A 24,582-nucleotide genomic window follows, 5' to 3' on the forward strand; every position below is an offset into this window, starting at 1 on the left:
CCGAACGCTCATGAAGTGCCAGGGACAGCATGGCAGGGACGGAACCTCTGCTGAGCAAATACCATGTGCCCAGGTGAAACTAATAGCCAAGAGGCTAAAGAAAACCCTGTTTTTGACCCTTATGTTACAACAAAAATTTGGCGACAAAAAATTTCATTTGGCTCCTAAATTTTTCAGATTAGGAGCCAATGGCTCCTTGATATTTGTTTTTGTCTGGAGCACTGTTACATGCTCCTCCAGGAGGGTTGTAACGTCAAGCTTTGGTAACCAGGGACCATACTGCGTCTCATGAACTCGACGTAGTTGACGTCAAGCGGGCACAAGGGGTGGTATCCCTCACACAAAGAGAAGCTTGTAGCTTATGCAGATGACACAAATAGAGTTCCTCTTACTAACATATTATCAGGACATCTGCATCACTGTCCTCCTCTGCGCAGGCCCAGTCCCTTGTTTAGTGCACCTGGCTCCCTGGACACTTTTGGGGCATTATTTAAAATGTATTCCATGCATTTTGGGCTAAAATTCCTAAATCATAATTGAACATACGTAGATCAGCATTCAGGATATTACAGATGCTGCTGAAGAGTGAGCTGTCAGATAGTCTTACTGATGGATTTCACAGTGAACTGCATTCTGCAGCCTGATATGTAGCAGAATACATGTAGACTGCAAGTTGAAAACTTTTCTGAATTTTAATGGAAAAAAAAAATTATATTCAATAATAATGTTCTTTCCTGATAATTGGCCCTTGTAAAGGTGCCAGTATTCACCTGATGAATGAGAAAATGCTTGTTCATCAGGTTATTGTGTTTTTCAACCAGGGCCAAGAATAATTTTCTTTGGAGCAGATCTCCCTGTGTAAACAGGGTTCTGCAGCCCAGAGAAATGATTCTCTGTAGGGGCAAACAATCGCTGTAGCGATCACTAGTCCCTGTACAGAAATGATTATTGCTGCACTAAACGCTGCTGTCACCTCCTCTGATGTGAGATACATCCTCATATAGCGTATACTGTATGTACATACAGTGAACTGTTTATGGTTTAGAAAGTTCCCTACTATAAAGAACAGATAATCATATACTGTAGATAGCACAGTCAAATAGGTTTGGCAGGCATCTATCACCAACTGAAACTGATGTGAACCTTTAGTCAAAAACTTAATTATACACCAGAATCCATATGCGAAGTAACTCTCCCTATAGCTCAAAAAATGTTTACATTTATAATAAATGTTGCTTCTGGGGGAAGTTCATAGTGTACATAGCCTTCCCTTATCACCACAATATATTCATAAGATACATACCTCATCAGTTATTAGCTTCACTGTGACACAGGGATAATTCCGGTTTTAAAACATTGAATGTATTTCCAGTCTCATGCTGTGTGTATGTGTGTGTAAAAGGGTGTTAGAGGGTGCAACAGCGAAACAGCCCCCTCCTCCGCTCAGCCGTCTTTTGCAATCTATCTCTCTCCTCTCATAGCTGCAAGGCCTCATTGGGGATACATACATTAAGCCCTTTAAATCGTTTATAATAAATCTTTGTCTAAGGCTCATTTTGACAGTCTCTCTCTTCCCTTCGCTCTCTCTCTTTATCTGACCCTTTTAAAAGAGCTCCTTTTAAAAAAGAATCCTCAATAGTCTGTTAATCCACTGGGTGTACTGACAGAGAGAGAGTAGACAGAGAGAGACAAGAAAGGCAAAAAGATACAGCCCCAGGAAATATACACACACAACGCAGTGCATTTACACAGAGCTGGCGCATGCAGACTGCTGATTAACCCATTTCCTTCCACCATGGCCAAGTGCTGCCTTTACTGTCACAAATTAGAAATTGCCTGGCTTCAAAATGTTAGTACTCCACAGTAACACTCTTAGGGCTTAGACCTCATGCACACAACTGCAGTTTCGGTCTACTTTCGATCCGCATTTTTTGCGGGTTGCCCGTGGACCCATTCGTTTCTCTGTCTCCACAAAAATGCAGGCAGCACATGGATGTTAAAGAATATGAATATGAGCCCACACATGTACCCATAAAATGTAATGAAACTTTATTGTGTATACAAATAAGATTAAAAAAAAGTCATATTAAAAATCACATGATGCAAGGATAGGTGGCAGAAAAAACGTCCTCCACAGATCACATATTAACAAATGGAGGTAAATATTTAAAATATACAAAAATTGTGAATACTGGCCAAACTGCATATTTTGGACATCACCCTGTAAACAGCTAAACTGGAAGTAATACCAGATAAAAAGTAACTGTATCAAGGCCAGAGGTAAAAACTATTACCAATATTCAAAACTCCTCCATTTGTAACAGTGGTCAGTGGTGGACGCAACCCCAACACACTTTTCGGCGTACCTTCATCAGGGTGATGTCCAACATATGCAGTTTGGCCAGTATTCACTATTTTTGTATATTTTTAATATTTTCCCCCATTTGTTAATGTGGTCTCTGGAGGACGTTTTTTTTTTGCCACCTGTCCTTGCATCGTGTGATTTTTAATATGACTTTTTTTACATTTGTATACACAATAAAGTTTCATTACATTTTATGGGTACGTTTGTGGGCTGATATTTCTTCTAAAGTATGTAGGTTGTTTGCAGTTTTTTGAGCTGGTACTATGGTTACTACAATAGTACATTGTACATTGTAATCTAGGTGTCATGAATGCTTGGCCTGGTTGGTCCTTTTTTGCTTAGCACATAGAGGTCATCGGTTTGCTGTCCACATCTGTGTGGCCTTCCCACAATTTATAGAACATGTCTTATTCTTGTCTATTTTGTAGAGAAGAAAAAACTGTTCTAGAAGGAAAAATACAGCATGCACATTTTTATTTTTATTTTTTTTATGCACTTATATTCCGCAGCATTTTACAGACATTAGCATCAAGCTGTCCCCGATGGGGCACACAATCTAAGTTCCCTATCAGTATGTATTTGGAGTGTGAGAGGAAACCGGGGGAGAACATACAAACTCCATGCAGGTGTTGTCCTTGCACATGACCAGTATCCGTATTTTGCGAATCTGCAGTTTGCAGACCACAAAATGGATACGGTTGTTTGCTAGAAGCCTATCTCACACGTTAGTGAATCACGGACAGCACATGGATCCATTGATTTAAGTGTGTCTATTCACACATCCTTGTTTTTGCACTGACCATAGGACCAACTTACACATGCATTTGCTTATTGCCTTTTTCACAGATCCTTTGCATAGAAAAACGGTAACATTTTGTAAAAAAACACTTTTCTCCATCTGTTTGAGAAGCTTTGCAAGGCAGGTACTTCCATAGGGGATCTCATTTCAGCTATATAAATTTTTTTTATAGATCCCGTTCTGGCCTAGACTATTAGTCGCTTGTATAGGGACAGATGGGAGTCCTATCTCAGTGGGCCGCTATCTTCAAGTTATTGGCCTCTTTGTGTGCTGCGGCTGCCTATGAAGAAAACCAGTATAAGCTGTTTAATGTTCTGGTACCATATTCCATCTTTCCTCCATGGGTTAATTTTGGAAATTTTGGAGCTTTTCTTAAGGGGCAGCTCACTTGGGGAGAGGGCTTGACATTACCTCATCTGTTTTGGACTTGGTCCATGTCCATGTGTTTTGGTCATACATTTGTATTTTAATTTCTAGGATTTCTGACCTGGAAATACCATTATATTCATTGTTTTATCTTTTCAATGTCCTTCCATTTTTACTCGGCCGTAAGATGGCGAAGTTGCATTTTTATTTACTGTAGTCAGATATGTTATCACTAAACATTGAAAGAAATCAGTCCTCTCCTTCCTCCATGGATTTATATGCCAGGGTTAAAGAAGTTAGGAATATGGAGAACCTACACTGCGTGCAGAATTATTAGGCAAATGAGTATTTTGACCACATCATCCTCTTTATGCATGTTGTCTTACTCCAAGCTGTATAGGCTCGAAAGCCTACTACCAATTAAGCATATTAGGTGATGTGCATCTCTGTAATAAGAAGGGGTGTGGTCTAATGACATCAACACCCTATATTAGGTGTGCATAATTATTAGGCAACTTCCTTTCCTTTGGCAAAATGGGTCAAAAGAAGGACTTGACAGGCTCAGAAAAGTCAAAAATAGTGAGATATCTTGCAGAGGGATGCAGCACTCTTAAAATTGCAAAGCTTCTGAAGCGTGATCATCGAACAATCAAGCGTTTCATTCAAAATAGTCAACAGGGTCGCAAGAAGCGTGTGGAAAAACCAAGGCGCAAAATAACTGCCCATGAACTGAGAAAAGTCAAGCGTGCAGCTGCCAAGATGCCACTTGCCACCAGTTTGGCCATATTTCAGAGCTGCAACATCACTGGAGTGCCCAAAAGCACAAGGTGTGCAATACTCAGAGACATGGCCAAGGTAAGAAAGGCTGAAAGACGACCACCACTGAACAAGACACACAAGCTGAAACGTCAAGACTGGGCCAAGAAATATCTCAAGACTGATTTTTCTAAGGTTTTATGGACTGATGAAATGAGAGTGAGTCTTGATGGGCCAGATGGATGGGCCCGTGGCTGGATTGGTAAAGGGCAGAGAGCTCCAGTCCGACTCAGACGCCAGCAAGGTGGAGGTGGAGTACTGGTTTGGGCTGGTATCATCAAAGATGAGCTTGTGGGGCCTTTTCGGGTTGAGGATGGAGTCAAGCTCAACTCCCAGTCCTACTGCCAGTTTCTGGAAGACACCTTCTTCAAGCAGTGGTACAGGAAGAAGTCTGCATCCTTCAAGAAAAACATGATTTTCATGCAGGACAATGCTCCATCACACGCGTCCAAGTACTCCACAGCGTGGCTGGCAAGAAAGGGTATAAAAGAAGAAAATCTAATGACATGGCCTCCTTGTTCACCTGATCTGAACCCCATTGAGAACCTGTGGTCCATCATCAAATGTGAGATTTACAAGGAGGGAAAACAGTACACCTCTCTGAACAGTGTCTGGGAGGCTGTGGTTGCTGCTGCACGCAATGTTGATGGTGAACAGATCAAAACACTGACAGAATCCATGGATGGCAGGCTTTTGAGTGTCCTTGCAAAGAAAGGTGGCTATATTAGTCACTGATTTGTTTTTGTTTTGTTTTTGAATGTCAGAAATGTATATTTGTGAATGTTGAGATGTTATATTGGTTTCACTGGTAAAAATAAATAATTGAAATGGGTATATATTTGTTTTTTGTTAAGTTGCCTAATAATTATGCACAGTAATAGTCACCTGCACACACAGATATCCCCCTAAAATAGCTAAAACTAAAAACTAACTAAAAACTACTTCCAAAAATATTCAGCTTTGATATTAATGAGTTTTTTGGGTTCATTGAGAACATGGTTGTTGTTCAATAATAAAATGAATCCTCAAAAATACAACTTGCCTAATAATTCTGCACTCCCTGTAATGACTATATTGAGCAACAAGTTGAATCGTTTGATGCTGCCTGGTCCATTTGGGATACTTACTGAATTCAAGAGGATTCTTAAAATATGGAATATTACAGGTGAAACTCGAAAAATTAGAATATCGTGCAAAGTTCATTTATTTCAGTAATGCAACTTAAAAGGTGAAACTAACATATGAGATAGACTCATTACATGCAAAGCGAGATATTTCAAGACTTTATTTGTTAGACTTTGGATGATTATGGCTTATAGCTTATGAAACCCCAAAGTCACAATTTTGAGGTACCCTTTGCTCAGGGGGTATGGATACCATATTTTTCGCCCTATAAGACGCCTTCCCCCCCCCCCCCCCCCAAAATTGGGGGAAAAATAGCAGTGCTTCTTATGGGGCGAAAGCTGCGACCGTCCGGTGAATATGCTGAGAGGGAGGAGGGGCTGGGGGCCGGCGTCTGTTTCTGTAATGGCAGCGGGGCCTGGTGCAGTCACTGTATTCTACTACACCGGGCCCCGCTCTCTGTAGTATACGGTAATCATATCTAACTTGGGGTATTGTTAAAGTATTCCAATCATCATAAATCTAGCGCTGTACTACTTACAACTAACTTCTTGGCAGTCAGGAGGCCAGGAGGGCGCTAGTAGCGTAGCTCACTACGCTCACTGCACCTGCGCCGCCCACTTTATGAATGAAGCAGGCAGCGCAGGCGCAGTTAGCGTAGTGAGCTATGCTACGAGCGCCCGCCCGGCCTCCTGACTGCCAAGGAGTTAGTTGTAAGTAGTACAGCGATAGATTTAAGATGATTGGAATACTTTAACAATACCCACAAGTTAGATATGATTACCATATACTACAGAGAGCGGGGCCCGGTGTAGTAAAATACAGTGACTGCACCGGTCCCCGCCATTACAGAAACAGATGCCGACCCCCATTCACAGGGACACTGTTATGGGGGATCTGTGGATGACACATAAGATGCTATATATGTGTCATCCACAGATGCCCCCATAACAGTGCCATCCACAGATGCCCCCACAATGATCCCCCATAACACTGCCATCCACATATGCCCCCATAACAGTGCCATCCACAGATCACCATTACTGTAGTTCAAAACCCACCAAAAGCACACCTTTTGGTTCAAGATTTATTTTTATTTTTTTCCTCCTCAAAAACCTAGGTGCGTCTTATAGGGCAAAAAATACGGTAATTAGCTGACTAGAGTGTGACACTTTGAGCCTAGAATATTGAACCTTTTCACAAAATTCAAATTTTAAGTTGCATTACTGAAATAGACTTTTGCACAATATTCAAATTTTTCGAGTTTCACCTGTAGTATATTATATACTACTTCTAAATTTACCTTTTGTCCTTCACCTTTGTTCCTTATTGTCTTAGTCTCTGTTAGCATGGCAGCCTGTGCCTGTTGCTGCTCCATTCTTTTGGGCGGTTGCACAGTCTCACCCACCCGTCCTACTCTGCTAGGCGTCCTGGACCCTTTCTCCCTCGTCCTCCTCATTCACAGCGGAGTCGAATACTCCTCCGGCAGTATATGCAGCTTGTACTTTCCTCTTCGTCCCGTTCCCTGTACCCTTACGGCGTGTGTATGCTTGCTCCCAGGCAGTGGCGTAGCTAGAAATGACTGGGCCGCATCGCAAATTTTTGAATGGGACAACTCCAGTAACTTTATAGCAACCCCCTCTTGTGGCTAGTCAAAATTGCTCTCTCAGACGGGGCCCGGCAGCTACTCCATCTGTTTCCTACAGTGTCACTGTATATAATGTATAATTTTATAATACTGTTGAAGGGGCTTTAACAAAATATTTTAGATCTCCTCCTGGGTGGGCCCTTACCGAGTTTCCCTGCCTCCCCATAGTTATGCCCCTGCTTTCAGGCTCCCAATGAGCCAGCATGCTCACATCCTAAATATTCCCCAGCCTATGGCTGGCTATCTTGTGGTATTTAGGGCACATACATTTATAGAAGGCTACTCAGAGGTTTTCTTTTATGGAATTCATGAGCGTCTGTGAGGAAGAATGTAGCATGCAGCATCATATGCAGAGCACTATGAGGTAATAGTATAGGTAAAAAGTAAACGTGCGCTATAGAGAGCAGCTGTTCACCTAGTGGACCTGTTATACTGCTAAACTCATCTAATCTGATTGACATAAAAATCAAGTGGTTGTCAGCCACCTGGTGGACATGTAAGTCCTAGAGCTTAATGTGTAGTGAGGGCCCATCCCCTCATCCCCTAGGCTGCTCTGCAGATTCAGTCAACCAGTCCTGCTCAAATTGTAGGACGGGTTGCTGGTGGATGTTTTAAATAATTCCCGGAGAACCCATTTAAGCCCCAAAATAGACCCATCCTTGCAGGGTTAAGAAGATGTTTGGCAAGAAAACATTTTCCTGCCTCAACTTTCTCCCCTTTTTATCAAATCACTAGATTAAAGAGGACCTGTCACCACAAAGTCCAATGCAATCTGAAAGCATCATGTTATAGAAAAGGAGGAGCCAAACAGATTGATATAGTTTACACCAACAGATTATCTAACAGATTTTGCGGCCAGTCATTGGTCAGTTACACACACAGATCTTTTGTTATACCAACCAACTATTGGTCTGATTGGACAGATATTGGTCAGATAATCTGTATCTGTAATACAGGCGTAAAACCTGTAATTTTTACATTTATATCTTTGCTTTTTTCACTTCCTATGAACAGCTATTGGTACAGGAGGGAGGTGTATATAAGTGTACATAAGTGATTGCTCCTGGACTGATAGCTGTTCACAGGAAGTGGAAAAAGCAAAGATATAATTTGCAGGTTTTAATGAATCTTTCCCTACACAACTATATATCAATCTGCTCAGCTCCTCCTGCTCTATAACTTGGTGCTCAGCATGATGGACCATTTTTCACAGGGATGTACAGCAACATTCAGCTCTAGTCATTCAACACTGTAGCATTCACTAGATGCTCTGTGGTGTCACCCACTGGTAGCAGTGTATGTATAAGACTAAGGGTGCATTGACACGACTATGTATTTTGTGGTCCGCAAAATGAGGAAAAAATAGGGATCGCATCCGTGTTGCATCCATTTTTTGTGGACCCGTTGTAACAATGCCTATTCTTGTGTAGAAAACAGACAAGTATAGCACATGTTCTATCTTTTTTGCGAGACTGTGGAATGGACATACGGATACAGACATCATACAAGTGTGCTGTCCGAATTTTTTGCGGCCCCATTAAAATGAATGGGTCCGCAAAAAATGCAGATTGGATGTGGACCAAAAATGCATTACCATTGGGAATCTACAAAATATTTCATAGTTAAAGCTAGCAAGCATGTGACTTTTCTTATTGGAAATAGATAAGAAAAAGCAGCATTGTTATACTCATTTTTAACTACCGTATATATGTTAACTGAGGACCCTTAAATGGGTTATCTGCAATTTTTTTTAATGGTCCCCCCTTTGTGATTAAGCACTTTGCCAGCTATAATTTAGAAAATATTCCACTCGGGCCAACGCTGTGCTCCTTGGTGTTATCACATTGGAAAATGTGTCACATGTATGTATCTAATGTGACAATAAACTGAGACAGGGAGTGCCGGTCTGCTTTCTTCATTGCTGCACTGGATGCCTTTCCCTAGATGCCAACACTATGTTATTAACAGAGTGCCGACTGAACAATACACAGTATGCTTTTATCAGATTGTGATATGTCATTGTAGGTACAGTATATATATATTTTTTTATTGTGAAATGTGTGATTTCTAGCAAAAATGTATACATTTTGGGTGGATATATGCATCAGTTCTTTTTTCCTGCGACATATGCTATGATAAATTTTAGAGTTTGTGCTTACAAATAAAAAATTAAAATAATGGAAATAAATGAGTTATACTTACCAGTCAGTGTATAATGTTAGGAATTTTTGCAGACCCAAGGAAATACTCCATCACTTGTAATGTCATAAGCAGGATTACGTTCACAACATTCAATAGAGAATGGTGTAAGTAGCAAATTTCTAAAATACTTCATTTAAAAAATATGCCTGCATCCACCTGAAGTTATGACCACTAGGGTTCTTACTTCCACCTAAGTTGCAGAGGCTCAGAAGATAGCTGAGAGGAAGTGAGGGCATGTCAAAGCTAGCTGAGATCCTGAGCCTGGTAAAATAACTGCTCCTACGCAGCTTCTGAAGATCACAGTAGCCTCATGCCTTTCTGTAAGTGTGATCCCACCCGCTCCTTATCTGTTCTGTGAGGTCCACAGCGGAAAAACATAAAGGGAAGTAAGGGAACGGATGTCACAGTAGTACATACTGGCAGAAGGTAGACACCCCCTGCTTCTGAGTGAAATTCATCTAGCTGTGCAGCTGAAACAGGGAATAATATGGCGGAAAATAAATTAGGGAAGCCCAAACATAACTGTTCCTTCACAGTTGTGATTGTACAAAGAAGCATAGTGATTATGCAAACTTATTTGGAAAACTCAAGTACACCTTAAAGCTTTAAGGACACTGTAGAGCTGTATGCAAGAGACTGGGTAGTGGCACACAAATTTCTGTGTGACCCCGTACTACAGGGCCACATAATAATCAAGTGCCTGTATTGTCGATATTTTCACCTTAAAAGCAGAGTTTTTAAGGTAGAATGCCTTTGCAATGTGAACTCCACAATTTATTTTTGTCTCATTTCTATGTAAACACCTTGCACATCCATAAAAATTGAGCTATAATGTCTCCATGTGCTTGGGGCTTAGAATTTCAGAAACTCAACTCATTCACAATGTCAGGTCAGAGATTCCACACAATATATTTGATGGCTGGTTACCAGGACAGTGGGTACAGGCATTTTAACCATTCTTTTAATATGAAGGACTGCTTTGGTAAAAGAGGAAAGCAATAACTGAACTAACCTTTACGAAGTACCGTTAGAGTTTTCTTTATGTTCCACTGTTGTGATCAATTCAAGGTCAAGATGTTGTGGGGATTCGCTCTGGTAGTTAGGATTAGCGGGTGCAGCAAAGAGGCAAAGTACAAGTTCTTGGTTCAAAACATCAGTGTTTATTCACACGTGAAAGCAAAACAAAAATGCAAGTTACTTGGTGATCGTTCACACACATGAAAAGTTCATATACAAAACAGTCACCTTTTCTCTTGGGTGTTACCTCACACCCTGTTGGAAGTTCTGCCTTGTCAAGTCCACAGGCAGGTGTCAGGCGGCCTGTTCGCCCTCACAGGTGTCTGAGCCCTCCAGCCCGGCTCAAGCGCAGATCCCAGCACACAGACCTCCTGAGCTCCACTGTCAGATGGAGGTAATCCTCTCCACCTGTCAGTGCTGGCTGGTTTTGATGCTTGGCAAAACCCGGCCTGGAACATGGGGAGTAGTCACCCACCCAGCACTTTTACTACTCCCAGTAAGAGCCGTCCCGGATCATCTATTATAGCCATACTAAGTATCAAACAGCAACTGCTGCTGACACATAAAAAACGTCTCTTACTCCGAGGCCAGGAATCTCAGTGACACGTACCTATCATCCACGATTATTCCTTGTACCTTCTTACAATGTATATAGTTTTTTTCACAATCTGCTCCATGAAGAAGACAAAATGTTAACTGCCATTAAGAGCTTCACAGTATACACAAATAGCAGCAGTGTGAGGACCTGTGCTCAGTGCACTGAAGATAAAGGCAGATCTGACACCTGATACTGAACAGATATTCCTCTTGCACTAGTGAGGACGTGCAATGTTTTCCCGATCTCTCCTGGCCCACCCCACCGTGAGGCTTCTGTGATCCCGTTCTCTGGTGAAGCTGAGCATCGGATCCTAGAACCAGCTGGATCTGAAGCCGACACTCCAGTTTTTGATCTTGAAGCTTTTGATTAGAACTAATGAGCTTGTTTAATTCAAAATGGGAGCCCTGTGATAAAAGAAATAGGTTTGATTCCACTGGATTAGAGAAGAGAATTATCTGGTGTAGTGATGATACTTAACCCCAATTCATGGCATTGACGCTTTTTCTCTATTAACCTGTTCCATGCCAGAATAAAGACACTAACTCGAAGAACAGATTGGTGCTTTATGTAGCAAATGGCATATTCGTCATAATCAGTTATTTAAATATTATAAGTAGCGTCTGCATAATTGTAATTCTATACACTTGAATAATTTTCACCACAAATTTGTGTGTGTGTATATGTGTGTATACAGTTGCAAGAAAAAGTATGTGAACCCTTTGGAATGATATGGATTTCTGCACAAATTGGTCATAAAATGTGATCTAATCTTCATCTAAGTCACAACAATAAACAATCACAGTCTGCTTAAACTAATAACACACAAAGAATTAAATGTTAGGCTACTTTCACACTTGCGTTCAGAGCGAATCCGTCTGCTGTCTGCACAGACGGATCCGCTCCTATAATGCAGACGTTTGGATCCGTTCAGAACGGATCCGTCTGCATTATAGTTTAGAAAAAATTCTAAGTGTGAAAGTAGTTCAGACGGATCCGTCCAGACTTAACATTGAAAGTCAATGGGGGACGGATCCGTTTGAAAATTGAGCCATATTGTGTCAACTTCAAACGGATCCGTCCCCATTGACTTACATTGTAAGTCTGGACGGATCCGTTTGCCTCCGCACGGCCAGGCGGACACCCGAACGCTGCAAGCAGCGTTCGGGTGTCCTCTTGCTGAGCGGAGCGGAGGCTGATCGCTGGCAGACTGATGCATTCTGAGCGGATCCGCATCCACTCAGAATGCATTGGGGCAGTACGGATGCGTTCGGAGCCGCTTGTGAGACCCTTCAAACGGAGCTCACAAGCGGAGCCCCGAACGCTAGTGTGAAAGTAGCCTTACCATGTTTTTATTGAACACACCATGTAAACATTCCCAGTGCAGGTGGAAAAAATATGTGAACCCTTGGATTTAATAACTGGTTGAACCTCCTTTGGCAGCAATAACTTTAACCAAACGTTTCCTGTAGTTGCAGATCAGACGTGCACAACGATCAGGAGTAATTCTTGACCATTCCTCTTTACAGAACTGTTTCAGTTCAGCAATATTCTTGGGATATCTGGTGTGAATCGCTTTCTTGAGGTCATGCCACAGCATCTCAATCGGGTTGAGGTCAGGACTCTGACTGGGCCACTCCAGAAGGCGTATTTTCTTCTGTTTAAGCCATTCTGTTGTTTATTTACTTCTATGCTTTGGGTCGTTGTCCTGTTGCAACTCCCATCTTCTGTTGAGCTTCAGCTGGTGGACAGATGGCCTTAAGTTCTCCTGCAAAATGTCTTGATAAACTTGGGAATTCATTTTCCCTTCGATGATAGCAATCTGTCCAGGCCCTGACGCAGCAAAGCAGCCCCAAACCATGATGCCCCCACCACCATACTTCACAGTTGGGATGAGGTTTTGATGTTGGTGTGCTGTGCCTCTTTTTCTCCACACATAGTGTTGTGTGTTTCTTCCAAACAACTCAACTTTGGTTTCATCTGTCCACAGCATATTTTGCCAGTACTGCTGTGGAACATCCAGGTGCTCTTGTGCAAACTGTAAACATGCAGCAATGTTTTTTTGGACAGCAGTGGCTTCCTCTGTGGTATCCTCCCATGAAATCCATTCTTGTTTTGTGTTTTACATATCGTAGATTCGCTAACAGGGATGTTAGCATATGCCAGAGACTTTTGTAAGTCTTTAGCTGACACTCTAGGATTCTTCTTCACTTCAATGAGCAGTCTGCGCTGTGCTCTTGCAGTCATCTTTACAGGACGGCCACTCCTAGGGAGAGTAGGAGTAGTGCTGAACTTTCTCCATTTATAGACAATTTGTCTTACCGTGGACTGATGAACAGCAAGGCTTTTGGAGATACTTTTATAAACCTTTCCAGCTTTATGCAAGTCAATAATTCTTAATCGTAGGTCTTCTGAGAGCTTTTTTGTGTGAGGCATGATTCACATCAGGGAATGCTTCTTGTGAAAAGCAAACCCAGAACTGGTGTGTGTTTTTTATAGGGCAGGGCATCTGTAACCAACACCTTTAATCTCATCTCATTGATTGGACTCCAGTTGGCTGACACCTCACTCCAATTAGCTTTTGGAGATGTCATTAGTCTAGAGGTTCACATACTTTTTCCACCTGCACTGTGAATGTTCACATGGTGTGTTTAATAAAAACATGGTAACATTTAATTCTTTGTGTGTTATTAGTTTAAGCAGACTGTGATTGTCTATTGTTGTGACTTAGATGAAGATTAGATCACATTTTATGACCAATTTGTGCAGAAATCTATATCATTCCAAAGGGTTCACATACTTTTTCTTGCAACTGTGTATATATATATATATATATATATATATATATATAATTTTTTATTTTTTTGCAGAAAGGTGTTAACGCTAGGGACAGCAAAATGTAGGACTTTAATTTTAAATGTACTTCATAATTTTAAGGTGCTGATGTAAATGAAATTAGACCCTCAGCTTTCCTCTGTGTTGACATTGTCCATGGTTTTTTATAGTGGAGTCCTCCAGCCCCGGGATCCTCCCTCAGGACAACTCTCTAGAAAGGTCTTTCTTCATTCGGATGAAGTCAACTCTGACTAAGAGAGGGGTGCATATTAAATCCTCGGGGTACAAGGTAAGTTCTGCAGGTAGGACAAAATGGAACAAGCTTTTTCTTAACTGTTTTTATTTCATCTATGATTTGGTAACATCTTCAGCTACTGAATGACAACTAGAGAAGGTATATTATGTTCTCTGTAGAGCATTCGGTTGCATAATAAGGTCATAGCAACTGTGAGCTTTCTGTTAATACATAGCACTATGTGGGGAATTTATCATTCCCCCTACATCAGTTTTCTGGTGTAAAAAAAAGTCACATACCCTGTGTTTACATAGTAACATAGTACATAAGGTCGAAAAAAGACATTTGTCCATCCAGTTCGGCCTGTCATCCTGCAAGTTGATCCAGAGGAAGGCAAAAAAAAAACTGTGAGGTAGAAGCCAATTTCCCTCACTTTAGGGGAATAAAAAATTCCAGGCAATCAGAATAACTCCCTGGATCAACAACCCCTCTCTAGTAGCTATAGCCTGTAATATTATTACACTCCAGAAATACATCCATAAAGTAATAACCTTCCAATTATCATTCAAAAGAGCGTTTCTACAGGGAGGAACAAAAATACCAAACTTCAAAAAAGCTAAATTTAGCCAACTAAGAGAGGCCATAGGCCTAACTAACTGGGACAAAGTCCTCAAAAATAAAAATACAGCCAAAAAATGGGATATCTTTAAAAACATCCTAAAATCTCATTGTGAGAGGTACATACCGTATGGGAATAAAAGGTTAAGGAACAAAAAGAAACCAATGTGGATAAACAGAACTGTAAAGAAAGCAATAAATGACAAAAAGAAAGCATATAAAACACTAAAACAGGAGGGTAGCACGGAAGCACTGAAAAACTATAAGGAAAAAAACAGAACATGTAAAAAACAAATAAAAGCGGCCAAACTAGAGACCGAGAGATTAATTGCCAAAGAGAGTAAAACTAACCCTAAAATGTTCTTCAATTATATAAATGTTGAAAAGTATAAATCTGAAGGTGTCGGCCCTTTAAAGAGTAATGAGGGGGGAGTCGCAGAGACCGACGAGGAGAAAGCAAAGCTGTTAAATATTTTTTTCTCCAATGTATTCACTGAGGAAAATAAACTGTCAGATGAAATGCTGAATGCTGAAATAAATTCGCCATTAAAAGTGTCCTGTCTGACCCAGGAAGAAGTACAACAGCGACTTAAAAATATCAAAATAGACAAATCGCCAGGACCGGATGGCATACACCCCCGTATCCTAAGGGAATTAAGTAATGTCATAGCCAGACCCTTATTTCTGATATTTGCGGACTCTTTACTGACAGGGAATGTCCCACAGGATTGGCGCATGGCAAATGTGGTGCCAATATTCAAAAAGGGTCCAAAAACAGAGCCTGGAAACTATAGGCCGGTAAGTTTAACATCTGTTGTGGGTAAACTGTTTGAAGGTTTTCTGAGAGATGCTATGTTAGAGCATCTTAACGGAAATAAGCAAATAACGCCATATCAGCATGGCTTCGTGAGGGATCGGTCATGTCAAACTAATTTAATCAGTTTCTATGAGGAGGTAAGTACTAGACTTGACAGCGGCGAATCAATGGATGTCGTGTATCTGGACTTCTCCAAAGCATTTGACACTGTACCTCATAAAAGGTTAGTATATAAAATGAGAATGCTCGGACTCGGAGAAAACGTCTGTAAGTGGGTAAGTAACTGGCTCAATGATAGAAAACAGAGGGTGGTTATTAACGGTACATACTCAGATTGGGTCACTGTCACTAGTGGAGTACCTCAGGGGTCAGTATTGGGCCCTATTCTCTTCAATATATTTATTAATGATCTTGTAGAAGGCTTGCATAGTAAAATATCAATTTTCGCAGATGACACTAAACTGTGTAAAGTAATTAACACTGAAGAGGACAGTATACTACTACAGAGGGATCTGGATAGATTGGAGGCTTGGGCAGATAAGTGGCAGATGAGGTTTAACACTGACAAATGTAAAGTTATGCACATGGGAAGGAATAATGCAAGTCACCCATACATACTAAATGGTAAAACACTCGGTAACACTGACATGGAAAAGGATCTAGGAATTTTAATAAACAGCAAACTAAGCTGCAAAAACCAGTGTCAGGCAGCTGCTGCCAAGGCCAATAAGATAATGGGTTGCATCAAAAGGGGCATAGATGCCCGTGATGAGAACATATTCCTACTACTTTACAAATCACTGGTCAGACCACACATGGAGTACTGTGTACAGTTCTGGGCTCCTGTGAACAAGGCAGACATAGCAGAGCTGGAGAGGGTCCAGAGGAGGGCAACTAAAGTAATAACTGGAATGGGGCAACTACAGTACCCTGAAAGATTATCAAAATTAGGGTTATTCACGTTAGAAAAAAGACGACTGAGGGGAGATCTAATTACTATGTATAAATATATCAGGGGGCAGTACAGAGATCTATCCCATCATCTATTTATCCCCAGGACTGTGACTGTGACGAGGGGACATCCTCTGCTTTTGGAGGAAAGAAGGTTTGTACACAAACATAGAAAAGGGTTCTTTACGGTAAGAGCAGTGAGACTATGGAACTCTCTGCCTGAGGAGGTGGTGATGGTGAGTACAATAAAGGAATTCAAGAGGGGCCTGGATGTATTTCTGGAGTGTAATAATATAACAGGCTATAGCTACTAGAGAGGGGTCGTTGATCCAGGGAGTTATTCTGATTGCCTGATTGGAGTCGGAAAGGAATTTTTTATTCCCCTAAAGTGAGGACAATTGGCTTCTACCTCACAGGGTTTTTTTGCCTTCCTCTGGATCAACTTGTAGGATGACAGGCCGAACTGGATGGACAAATGTCTTTTTTCGGCCTTATGTACTATGTTACTATGTTACTATCCAGGCCTCTCTTGAATTCCTTTATTGTACTCACCATCACCACCTCCACAGGCAGAGAGTTCCATAGTTTCACTGCTCTTACCGTAAAGAATCCTCTTCTATGTTTGTGTACTTTTTAAGTGCCACCAAGTCTAAATCTAGGTGTAAATGGTGTTTACATGTCACCTTCACCACTTTATGAGAAATGGGTGGGGTGGGACCTGTGGCCCCAGCACATTTATCTTTCCACCAGTTTTCTGGCGTAAAAGAGGACTGAAATCTACAGCAGCTCCGAGCTGCCATACATTGTAGTCTAGATGCATGGACTGCAAGAGGTAGCGGCAACGCTCACAAGTCGGCAGGCTTCGAGCTGGGCAGGAATGGCAGTAGTAGCAGCGCTCCTGCTTCCTTTTTGGCACTGCTAGAGTGTGGGTTCTCACTTTCTGCTGCCGCACCAGTCGTATTAACACAGCACCACAGTTAGGGTGACCGATTACCCCCAAATGGAGGACACCATACCTGGGACAGTGGTAATTACAGAGAGGAGGTATAAGAGGAGAAGACTACAACTCCCAGCAGGTTCAGTTCGTTATTATCGGATATCAGAGGAAATTTCAGAGAGGACTAAGGATATAAGAGTAGAGGAATATCAGACTACATTTCAAGGAGGGGGTATTAGAGGTGGGGACCTCAGCTCCCAACATGTCTACACCATTATGAGATGTCAGACAATATTTCAGGAAGGGAGTATAAGAGGAGAGGACTACAACTTCCAGCATGTCCAGGCCACATTAAGGGATAAGAGAGGATATTTCAGTGAAGGGTTAGAAGAGAGGATTACAATTCCCATCATGTCTAGGCTGTTATTATAGGATATCAGAGGACAATTCAGAGAGGGAGTATAAAAGGAGAGGACTACAACGTCCAAGTTTTCACAGGCTTCTCACTTCTCCACTGCTGAACTCCGCCCCCATCTGTACTGATCACATGATGGTGACATCATCACAGGTCTTTCACTACCACTTCTCCTCTCCTCTGCTGATCTTTGCCCCTCCTGTACTGATCACATGATGGTGCTAGCATCAGGTCCTTCAATACCACTTCTCTTTTGCTGAGCTTTGGCCGTCCTGCACTGATGACATGATGGTGACATCATCACAGGTCCTTCACTACCACTTCTCCTCTCCTCTGCAGAGCTATGCCCCCTCCTGTACTGATCATATAATGGTGACATTATCACAGGTCCTTTACTACCACTTCTCTCCTCTGCTAAGCTTTGACCCTCCTGCACTGATCACATGACTTATTGTCATTACAGGTCCTTCAGCTCTTGCACTGTAGTAGATACAGAGTTGTTCCTGGTCATTAGTTACTGCTGCTTTGTCTTGGCAGAGTGGCATGTGCCGTTGGGTACCAAATTTTTAATATGCCCCTGCCTCTGTCACTTTTCCATTTCGAGTACATATGTGTGTTTAAGTAGATTCTATCTTTTTCCGTTATACTGTCCCCTAAATTATAAAGCAGGCTATAACTATCGCAAGATTAAGGATTTCCTCTATTCTGTCACATGTAATCCTGTAGTTCCCTGAATGTGATTTTTTTTCTCATAGGGAGAGTGAAGGGGAAAGCTAAAAAATATCTCAGCCTTTGTCCCACACACCCCTTTCTCTGCCTTGCTCTCTCTGTCCTACCTTTTCTTTGCTTTTCAACTTCAAGGCCTTTATGTTGCTTCCAAATTGTGTCTGGGAGAGAATTCCCCCCCAGGCTGCCAACAATCTAAAGGTGTCTTTGAAGAGCATCAGTGTATAAAAAATCACGATGGTTCCTCTCTCCTGAGGCGGAAGATGATAAAAAAAAAATGAGCACAGTCATACTTGTTTGTATGTGGGAGAAACCTGGCATCAACGCTGCAGGAACACAAACTGGGCATCCTGATGGCTTTGCTAGAAAGTGATTAAATGACAGGCAGTTATAGCCACTGTGTGTTATTAGTAACATAGTAACATAGTTTATAAGGACGATAAAAGACATCTGTCCATCCAGTTCGGCCTGTTATCCTGCAAATTGATCCAGTGGAAGGCAAAAAAAAAACTGAGGTAGAAGCCAATTTTCCCCACTTAAGGGTAAAAAAATTCCTTCCCGACTCCAATCAGGCAATCAGAATAACTCCCCAGATCATCGACCCATCCCTAGTAGCTATAGCCTTTAATATTATTACACTCCAGAAATACATCCAGGCTCCTCTTGAACTCTTTTAGTGAACTCACCATCACCACCTCCTCAGGCAGAGAGTTCCATAGTCTCACTGCTCTTACCGTAAAGAATCCTCTTCTATGTTTGTGTACAAACCTTCTTTCCTCCAGATGAAGATGTCCCCTTGTCACAGTCCTGGGGATAAATAGATGATGGGAGAGATCTCTGTACTGACCCCTGATATATTTATACATAGTTATTCGATCTCCCCTCAGTCGTCTTTTTTCTAAAGTGAATAACCCTAATTTTGATAATCTTTCAGGGTACTGTAGTCCCCCATTCCAGTTATTACTCCAGTTGCCCTCCTCTGAACCCTCTCCAGCTCTGCTATGTCTGCCTTGTTCACAGGAGTTCAGAACTGTACACAGTCCTCCATGTGTGGTCTGATTAGTGATTTGTAAAATGGTAGGACTATGTTCTCATCTCGGGCATCTATGCCCCTTTTGATGCAACCCATTATCTTATTGGCCTTGGCAGCAGCTGCCTGACACTGGTTTCTACAGCTTAGTTTGCTATTCACAAAAATTTCTAGGTCCTTTTCCATGTCAGTGTTACCCAGTGTTTTACCATTTAGTATGTACAGGTGACTTGCATTATTCCTTCCCATGTGCATAACCTTACATTTGCCACTGTTGATATTGATATTTTACTCTGCAAGCCTTCTACAAGATCATTAATAAATATATTGAAGAGAATAGGGCCCAATAATGACCCCTGAGGTACTCCACTAGTGACAGTGACCCAATCTGAGTGTGTACCATTAATAACCACCCTCTGTTTTCTATCATTGAGCCAGTTACTTACCCACATACAGTCATTTTCTTCCAGTCCAAGCATTCTCATTTTATATACTAACCTTCCATGCAGTACAGTGTCAAATGCTTTGGAGAAGTACAGATATACGACATCCATTGATTCGCCGCTGTCAAGCCTAGAACTTAACTCCTCATAGAAACTGATTAAATTAGTTTGACATGACCGATCCCTCATGCTGATTTGGCACTATTTGCTTATTTTCATTGAGGTACTCCATGATAGCATCTCTTATAAAACTTTCAAACAGTTTACCCACGACAGATGTTAAACTTACCGGCCTATAATTTCCAGGCTCTGTTTTTGGACCCTTTTTGAATATTGGCATCGCATTTGCTATTCACCAATCCTGTGGAACACTCCCTGTCAGTATAGATTCCTTAAATATCAGAAATATGGGTCTGGCTATGACATTACTTAATTCTTTTAGGATACGGTGGTGTTTGCCATCTGGTCCTGGCGATTTGTCTTTTTTAATATATATATATTTTTTTATATATATATATATATATATATATATTAAATTTTATTGGAAATTCAAGCAATTACATTCATTATAACCAATTACATTATTATTTTCTTTCTCCCTAATAACCCTTACTCCCCTAAATCCCCCCAAACAACCCTCCCATTTGCAGTGCGTCTCTCATCCCCTCCGACAACAAGACGGAGGTGATAATGAAGGAATAGAGGCAGGAAAACCCTAAAACTTCCATTCTCCCCAGATTCTAGTCCATTTAGCTTCAGTATCTCTTTGCTTATGTAAGATATTTTCATATCTTTTAATCATATTGCCAAGATTTAACCATGTATTCATACTTGGAGCATTTCGCAAGAACCAAGACCGTGCTATCAGGAGTCTCGCCAAGAACATTATTTTAATCAGAAGGGTTCTTTTATATTTATGACATCCCACCTTGGAGAGATCACTCAATGGCCAACATTCCACCGTAGATGGAATCACAACTTTCAATTTATCTGTAAAAAATTTATGGATTGCAACCCAATAATGTTTCAATTCTACACAAGACCAAAACATATGCAAATAGTCCGCCTCGGGTGCATCACACCATGGACAGTTGGGAGTGTTCCTTAGACCACATCTATTGTAATATAAATTCTGTGTAGGATATTAAATTGGACCAAAACGTGATTAAAATGATAAGAAACTAATTTTAAATTCTCAAATATATTATCCCAGTCTTTGAGATGGATCGTTGGACAATCAATTTGCCAAGCCTTCTGTCCCGAAGAATATATATCACCAAACCGTGTTTTAAGTAGAACTTTATAGAGTTGAGAAATATTAACCTTTTGCCCTAAATTCCCTATCAAATCATTCAAATGTGTAGAAGTGTCTATTTGAAACCTATCTTTTTTTTTTAACACTCAAAAGTGCAGATCTTAACTGAAACTACCTAAACCAAGATAAATTCCATAAATTTTCGCTTTGTGCTAACTCTGTAAATGAAAATATATCCCCATTTCCCACTACCTGTGCCACATAAAAAATATAATTTTTTTGAAAATCTGAGGATCTTGTCTAACCCTAGCAGCAAGAGGCTCAGAATAAATATCAAATAAAAGCGGGGAGAGTGGGCATCCCTGACGTGTGCCTCTGCTCATAGAGCTACTTCTTGTAAGAACCCCATTTATATTGAGTCTTGCGGTAGGAGAGCTATACAAAAGCTTGATCATATTAATAAACCTAGGGCCAAATCCCATCTTCTGTAACACTCTCCAAAGGAATTTCCACTCCACCCTGTCAAAGGCCTTGGAGGCATCTAGAGACAGGATGGACCGAGAGACCCCTCCAGGAGCCTGTAAATTAGCAAAAAGACGGTGCAGATTATAATGAGTCCCTTTATTAGGAATAAAGCCGTTTTGGTCGGGGTGTATAATTGATGTTATAACCTTAGAAAGACTTGTAGCAAGGATCCTTGAGAGAAGCTTAACATCAGTATTAAGAAGAGAAATGGTTCTATAAGACTCCAAATCAAGAGGATCCTTACCCTTCAATATAACTGTGATCACAGCTTCTGTCATTGAAGGACACCCTCCTCTATTGAATCAGAGAATACCCTCAATAAACAGGGTAGGGTAACCTTCCTATACTTGCGATAAAATTCATATGGGAGTCCATCCGATCCAGGAGAAGAATTTCCTGAACAGGCCTTGATTGCATCCTCCATCTCTTGAAGACAGAGATCCATCTTAAGAGATTCTCTTTGATTTTCTGTAAGAGCTGGAAGAGAAATGGAGTCAAAATATGAATCAGTCGCATCATCTGAGAGCGCATTTTCTGATTTATATAATTCAAATAAATAATTTATAAATATTTCCCTTATACTATACTGATCTTCAATAATAGTACCATCAAGGGAACAAATACTACGTAACTCTTTCTTTGGATCCTGATTAGAGATCACCCTGGCCAACATTTTCCCTGGACAATCCGACTCGGAAAAATATTTTTGTCCTCTAAAGAAAAGCCTCTGTTGGGCCTTATCCAGAAGAAAGTCAGAAAAAGCCTGACTTGTCCTCTGCATAATTTCTCTGTTTTCCTCTGTTTTGCTCCTGGTGTACTTATCCATTCCGGCAACAGCTGCTTCCTCTAACTCCTTCTTCTTTATAGCATAACATTTTCTCATATTTAAAATATTACTAATAAAAAAAAAAAACTCATAAAGGCTTTAAATGGTGGCACTTCACATAGTGAGACTTTACTGATCCATAATTCCTATCCCAAAAGGAAATATTCTCATTTTTTATCAGGTCATGATTATCCATTATTGATAACCAATGGGGGTTCAGTCTAAAGGGGGTTTCACATTAGAATTGTTATCAACGACCTCAAAAAGCTATTGGCCTTCTCACACGGACCATCTCTTTGTATACGACTACAGGAAAACCATTTTAAGCTCCTCACTAGATGGTATAGAACCCCAGAGTTCTTACACAAGTGTGGTCTGTCTCCCGATTGGCTTTGCTGGAGATGTGGCGATGGAGAAGGGTCTCTGTCCCATATTTGGTGGACATGCCCTCTAATCGTCCCATTCTGGGAAAAAGTTAACTATACAATTAACAAAGTCCTGGCCAAAGACCAAAAGATCACTATTGAAATGGTGCTCTTTTCACTCCCCTCTAACCTTTACAGACCGTCAAAGCATGACTTGGTGACTCATCTGATAGCAGCGGCCAAATCTATCATTCCTCTCCATTGGAGAGATACCCAGGCTCCCTCACTGAACGAGTGGATAGCTAAGGTGAACCAAATTTGTAATTTTGAGGAAATGTCAAGCTGGATCAAAAGGAATCACGATAAGTACCTGAAAACTTGGTGCCCCTGGAGGCTGTGGACAGGGCGTAGTGATAGGTAACATATATGCAACTATATGAAGCTACTGGGTGTAGATGGCCTTACTCAACCCGACGGTTACATTTTCTCGGACCTACCTAGTCATCCCATATCTTAATTGCAAACAGAGTTGAGGCAGCTCAACCGGTAGGCCCCCTCCCACCCACCCCCCTCTTTCTTTCCTTTCTCCGGTCTTTTTCTTCTTTTCTTCCCCCCCTTCTTTATCTCTTTTATCTTTTTCCTTTTCCTTTGTGTTATACATAAATGGTAAATATTCTAGGCAGTCATTGTCTTCCCTGAAGTGTCATGTTTTATTTTGTAAAACATCTCATAGCTTTCGCTGCCACTCAGAAGACGGTGGCTCTCCCGCGCCATGAGTTACTGGACATGGACTAGAGACAGCGCGTCTTCCATCTGTTACTTGATATATCTATGATCTGTGACATCCTCAATGTATACCTATAATCTCTGACCAATTGACCATTGTTTGTTCATTTTCGATGAAAAAATCTTGAAAATAAAGAATTTATAAAAAAAAAAAAAAAAAGAATTGTTATCAACCATACATAGCTCCAACGATAAAGGTACATGGTCTAATAAAGACGTACCCTCATGTTTCATCCATTTAATACAGTTCACATAGCCTTTATTTATCAGGGCCAGATCTATCCTGGACATAGAGTTTCCAGATTTACTAACACAGGAATAGGCTCTTTTCCCTTTCGATAAACATGCCCATACATCGACAAAACCTGATTCCTGGCAAAAACGAGCCAACGGGGACTCTTGAACAGGGGTGTAAATATTACCTCCCATCGATATCCTATCAATCTCTTAATTAATAACACAATTAAAATCCCCGTTTACTATAGACGGACAGTCTGGCGACTGATCCATAAAGGCCATCAAACAATTAAGTACATGAATAGAAAAAGGAGGAGGAATATAGTTAAAGGCCAGAATACATAATTTCCCGTCAAGCTTTCCATAAAGAAAAACATATCTCCCCTGCTTATCAATAGAGGATGCCAAACATAAAAAATCTTATCTGTTTGTGAATAAATACTGTCACTCCTCTAGAATAACTAGTAAAAGTGGAGTGATAGACCTGTGCAGCCCAACCACCACCAAGTCGAGGGATCTTGCCTTGAGTAAAATGAGTCTCCACCAAACTTACAATCGCAGGTAAGTGTCTCCGAAGCAAATCGGAAACCGCCTGCCTTTTTATCTTATCGCCAAGGCCCCAAACATCCCAGGTTAATATTCTAATCATCA

At 41.0% G+C, this 24,582-nt stretch overlaps 1 protein-coding gene across 1 annotated transcript in view; it reads left to right on the forward strand.

Annotated features, from left to right (window-relative positions):
- Window positions 1-24,582, forward strand: part of NPAS3 (neuronal PAS domain protein 3) — a 695,623-nt gene that overhangs the window by 547,878 nt on the left and 123,163 nt on the right. The window contains exon 7 of the mRNA XM_040412178.1: window positions 13,936-14,054. Within this exon, the coding sequence (XP_040268112.1) occupies window positions 13,936-14,054 (119 nt within the window). The remainder of the gene's footprint in view (window positions 1-13,935; window positions 14,055-24,582) is intronic.

Source organism: Bufo bufo, chromosome 11 (genome assembly GCF_905171765.1).
Source record: "Bufo bufo chromosome 11, aBufBuf1.1, whole genome shotgun sequence".
Classification (NCBI taxonomy): domain Eukaryota; kingdom Metazoa; phylum Chordata; class Amphibia; order Anura; family Bufonidae; genus Bufo; species Bufo bufo.